Source organism: Apaloderma vittatum, unplaced genomic scaffold (genome assembly GCF_000703405.1).
Source record: "Apaloderma vittatum isolate BGI_N311 unplaced genomic scaffold, ASM70340v1 scaffold8181, whole genome shotgun sequence".
NCBI lineage: Eukaryota > Metazoa > Chordata > Aves > Trogoniformes > Trogonidae > Apaloderma > Apaloderma vittatum.
Window position 1 is genome coordinate 28,472 of NW_009699549.1, and position 5,021 is coordinate 33,492.

At 45.2% G+C, this 5,021-nt stretch overlaps 1 protein-coding gene across 1 annotated transcript; it reads right to left on the bottom strand.

Moving 5' to 3' along the window:
* Window positions 1-261: 261 nt before the first annotated feature.
* IRF1 (interferon regulatory factor 1) lies at window positions 262-4,800 on the bottom strand. Its single transcript, XM_009878420.1, has 9 exons — window positions 4,701-4,800; window positions 3,644-3,743; window positions 3,227-3,403; window positions 2,872-2,921; window positions 2,610-2,745; window positions 2,303-2,428; window positions 1,539-1,582; window positions 798-933; window positions 262-362 (listed from the first exon to the last, which is right to left on the bottom strand). The coding sequence occupies exons 1-9, from the start codon at window positions 4,785-4,787 to the stop codon at window positions 262-264; spliced, it is 957 nt and encodes a 318-aa protein (XP_009876722.1). The 5' UTR covers window positions 4,788-4,800.
* Between the last annotated feature and the right edge of the window lie 221 nt (window positions 4,801-5,021).

Genomic DNA, 5,021 nt, shown 5'->3' on the forward strand with positions numbered 1-5,021 from the left:
GAAGCTCTGACAAGGTGCATTTGAGCATCTTCGGTGCCAAGAGTCCTGCTAGGGAGATGGGAGTCCCTTTTTTTTTTTTTTAAAAAAAAAAAAAGTTTAGAATTGAGTTTTTTCTTGCTAACTGTGTCACACGTAAAAAGTTAAACGGAATGTAAAAGCTACTTTCCTTGCTCCGTCAGTAACAAATGATTTCTTCCATTCTCTTCAGGCTTCTCAAAGTTTCTATCTAAGAGCAGTTTGTGGTTGGAGGAAGCCAGGGGTTTACAAGCCGCAGGGAATGGCTTGCATGGTTGGTCTCATTGTCTCTATCCAGGAGAAGTCGAGGCTGCTTTTCTGGTCCAAGAACCTGAACTCCAGCTCTGCTAGACAAAAATAAAACAAGAGTCCTGAATCACAGGCAGCAAGAGCAAAATAGCGTATATGTATGAATATTTGTATAGGTAGATAAAAATATATCTAAAATCGAAAGATTTCTTAGATGTGATATTTTGATATTTTGCTAAAATACTCTAAACACTATTAAGCTGTCCCATTGACACTATTGCTAGTGGAAAATCTTCAGTTACATCCCAAGGAGTTCCTGAAAGCAAAGACAAATCTGTAGTCTGCCCTTACTGGAGGCACTCTTTTTCCTTTTCTTTTTGCAAACAGATTCCTTCCAGCCTGCCAGCAGGCTACTGGGAAATCTCAGAGTCCAGGGATGTGTGAATCTCTCCCTTTGCTTTGCTCCCTCCCAGTTGGTGTCTTGCATGAAAACTCTCGTCTGTGTCGCCCCTGCCCGGCCGCGGAGCCCGTACCCGAAGTCGTGTTGATCTCCTCATCCTGCTCCTTGTAGCTGTAAGAGCTGCAGAGGGTCTGCGTGCCCGGCTCGTTGGTGAGGAAGCCTTTGCCCCCGACGCTGGTGGTGTGCCAGTCCATGTCTGGTTGAAGCAGCTGTAAGAGAAGAACGAGATGGTAAAAACTGCTCCTCCTTTCTGCGGCATTTTATTCCTTTCCCTTAATGCAAAAGCAGGTAAGTAGAAAAGGTCAAATTATATTTTCTCGTGTTAAGTTACATAAGTTTGTTTACTCCATTTTTTTAAAAAAAATTAATATTAATGCAAACCAGCGGGAGCAGCTTCAGTGATGAAACCCTTATCAGTGGGATGAGTGTGACATGTCTGGAAACACAGATTAAGCGCTGTACATGTCAGAGGTGGAGGGAAGGGCAAAGTAAAGTCTAGAGAACCTCTGCAGGCTCTAATACAGCAAACTCCACTTCTGGCAGTACTCGGTTGCTTTCTCTGGCTTTCACGTGAAGACTAAGTATTTCCATGGATGTGTCCTCTCCAGCTCACATGTGCAAAGTAGCCTTTTTGTATTTAATTTTTCATGTTTCCGTGTTAAATAAGGATCTTGGATTACATAAGTCTATGTAAGCCCATAAACTAAGGCTAACAGCCCATACAGGATTGAATGAGGTAGCTGCTTCCCTTGCCCTCTTGGTGCAAAACAGCAACTTTGACAAATGTTATTCTAACCAGAAGGGCTGCTTTTACCTTAAAAATCTCCGGATTTATTTCCTCTTCATCTTCATCTGTGACTGTTTTGTAAGCATATTAAAAAAAAAAAAAAAAAAAAGAGAAGAAAACAGACATAGATGTCAACTTTTTGCACATTAGTCCTCACACTTCTGCTTCTTCTCCACACAATCCACTTCATAGTCTCCCGTGACACACCACCACTACCTTTTACTTCCCCCCGGCCCCAGATGACACCAGGGGCTCCGGGGTTTTGGGGGGGAAGCCCCTCAGCAGCAGAGGAGAGATGATTTGCACCCCAAGTGAAGAACCACTCTGATATATCCACGTTAAGTATTTTTTTTCCCCTCATTGGTGAGCATGGTTACCTCTGCTGTCACTACTTCACCTAACTCCATCCTGGTTTTGGCATCACCTCCTTCCAGCTGCCTTGGGAATCCCCAGCCCCACCCTCCACGCTCAGAAATCTCTGCTCTGCTTTACAGGCTGAGCTGCCCGTGCCATGGCGTTGAGCCTGTGACGTGCAGCCTGCCCCTCTTTGCCCACATCTGCAAAGAAAATGGCATTTTGGAGCCTTTCACCCATGAGCAACTATTTCGGCAGGTGGCCTGTGCCCATCTGTAACTTGGCCAGTTCAGCAGCTCCAGACACCCAAATCCATCCCAGCTGGTTTGGTTTGGTTTTCTCCAAGTTCTCATTCCTCCCAATCCCTTCCATCCTGCTGCCTTGCCTCCAACCAGGAGACCGAGGAAAGACCAGCGCAGGAGAAGAGGAACGCCCACCTTCTGAGGACGAAGCCAGAGGAGACACCTGGAGGTGGTAGAGATCGTTGGTGCTGTCAGCCATGGGGACTTCCAGCGACGGCCTCCAGTCGGTCAGGGAGCCGCTCACTTCGCACGGGGAGAGGTCTGCGGGATGTACCAGGAGAAGTTGACGCTCACAGGAGAGACACAACCACCTCCAGCTCCTCCCTGTGCCTCCGACACGGCCCAGCCCCCAGAGTCGTCTTTGCCTTTTGGCGCAGAGATCGCGGGTTTGGCACGAGCGGCACTTTCCACTCTGCTCTGAGAGCTGGAGACAGAGTCTCACCTAAGGTGATGCGCGTGCTCTCAACCTCCACTTCCTGCCCCGTGTAGCTGTGAACGGTGTAGCCGCTGTGGTCATCTGGCAGAGGAGTGTTGGTTAGTCTTTCTGCCGACTCCTCCGTCTTCGTGTCTTCATACGGCTACAAAAAATAACGGCAAAGCATGCAAGGCTTGTCTAAGAATGCACAAGTTCCTATCTGAACAAAAATTACGCATGAAAACCACCAAAACCTCTAGCTTCTCCAGCCACCTCTACAGGCACATACCTTTCTCTTGCTCCTGTTTCTTGCTTCTCTTGAAGACTTTGACTTCCTTTCTGTTAAATAAAAATAAAACAAAGGTGAGAAAGGGCTGCATGGCTGACTTTTTAGGTAAGCGTGAGTTATTGTGGCTCTGAGACCTGCTTAGCAAGCTCTGCCACTGCCATCAGCAGCCGTGAGTCCTGACCGCCTCCTGATGATGCTTTTAGGGACATTTGAAGAATTTGGAACAAAACGCAGCATTTGTACAAATGGTTACCAAGGGCAATAACCAGGGACTAACCCCAGTAGCACTGTTGAGTCTGTTAGACCCCTGCCTACACAGAGAAGGGGACTAAGGGTGCGACCCCCCAGGTCTTACCTTTCTTCTGATCCTTCGTCAAGGGTGGCAGCATCCTGTAAACCCTGACAGCGCTGGAACCCTTGTTGATGCTTTTGTCCTTCACTTCTTCAATGTCAGGCAGCGAATTCATAGCGCAGCGGAAGTTCGCCTTCCAGGTTTTCGGATCAGGGTCTTTCTCACCTACTTTATATCTTCCTATAAATAAGAGACAGGGCGAGTGTTTAGACTTTTCATATATTCATTATATTAATATATTTTTTATTATTCCTTATATTAATATTTTTTGTGGGAAAAACTAGCACTAATTTTTTTTTTCTATTTTCTCTGACATACTTACCAGTAGTTCCTATAACTCCCTGAGGTGTAAGCCAAGACAAACGAATGCCTTATTTGAGATACTCCTATGAGCAATGGAAATGTAAAGCCTGCACATACCTGTATGAATGGCCCAGCTCCGGAAAAGGCAGGCGTCTTTCTCCATGTCCCAGCCGTGCTTCGCTGCATGTTTCCACGGGATTTGAAACATCATCTTATCCTGAAGGTAAAACAATAGAGATTTGAAGTTAAAAAAGAAGCATCGAGTGCCAGTGTGGAACGATGGATTTGACCAGGTCTCAGTAGCAGCTCAGAAATATAAACCCTCTATTCTATATCTTAATTAAACATTTGGGAGTTGAACTAGATGAGCTTTTAGATTCTATGATTCTATGATCCATCCTTCCATCTATTTTGTTCAAGGGTTTTTCAGGCTTTTTATGATTTCTGACACTGGGGGGAAAAAACCCACAAAACACGTGGTACAGTACAGCAGAAGTAAGCAATATTGTCAGTTTTATTCCAGAATCATTTAAATACATTGCATCCAATCTATTAGTATGTCATAAACTACCATTTATTTTCTAGTTACGCTTTGTTAGAGAATCCTTTTTTCAAGTGGCCCATAAGATCCTCCAGGAATACTAAGAGAAACATGTTCCAGCTTCAGTATGGATATGGAAACTTCAGAGAAAGAGACCTGGTTCGGTAAGCCTAGGGAGCTCACCCTGCGCTACACGCACAGGGATGTGCCTTCCGGGCCAAATCTCAAAACTGGGAGTGCAACAGTAGCTACTCAACTGGGACAGGAGGTGACTTGGCGCAAATGGGCAGAGGGAGTTAAAAAGTCTTGGAGTTTTCTTGGTTATCCATCATGTCCAGATTGCTTTGATTTTAATTTATCGTTTCCCTCCTGAGAATTTTCCCAGGGTAAAAATGGAACTACTGCATTCTGTAGCAACCAGAGCTACCTTTTCTGGAAACAAAAATAATTGTGGTTTGGTTTTGTTTTGTTTTTTTTTAAACCTAATGCTTGCAAGTTTTCTCCATGCCCTTCTTTCCTTTACCACTTGCCTTACGTTTATGAACTTGACTCTTGCTTATGAGTAACAAGATGGCCATGCTCTATCAGGGATGGTTAATAACACAAAAGTAATCATAACAAACAACCCCTCACCTTGTTAATCCATATCAGTCCTGGTATTTGATTGGAATTAATCTGCATTTCCAACCAGGGCCTCATGCGCATTCTTGACACCGGCATGTTGTCTGTGAAAGAAACAAAAAATAAAAATCATCCCTGTTCTAACCATTTTGCAGTGTCACCCCTCCCTTCCCCTCTGTGCCGGGAGCGTTACCGCTAACGCTTAAAATATTTTTACAGGATCTTAAGTGAGTTTTCTTCAGTCTCTCCCACCTGCTCCTGGGGAGCACCCAAAGCACCTCTGGGGTTTGGAATTCTGCCGCAAAGGGGCTGGTGGCAGCGGCCGGGGCTCAG

What these genes read in the sequence shown, in the direction of transcription:
- IRF1 (XM_009878420.1), bottom strand. Translation starts at nt 4,787, where the DNA reads ATGCCGGTGTCAAGAATGCGCATGAGGCCCTGGTTGGAAATGCAGATT. An exon ending in GAGCTGGGCCATTCATACAG is followed by an intron (nt 3,404 to 3,643) that starts GTATGTGCAGGC and finishes TCTTATTTATAG; the next exon opens with GAAGATATAAAGTAGGTGAG. An exon ending in GACGAAGGATCAGAAGAAAG is followed by an intron (nt 2,922 to 3,226) that starts GTAAGACCTGGG and finishes TTTATTTAACAG; the next exon opens with AAAGGAAGTCAAAGTCTTCA.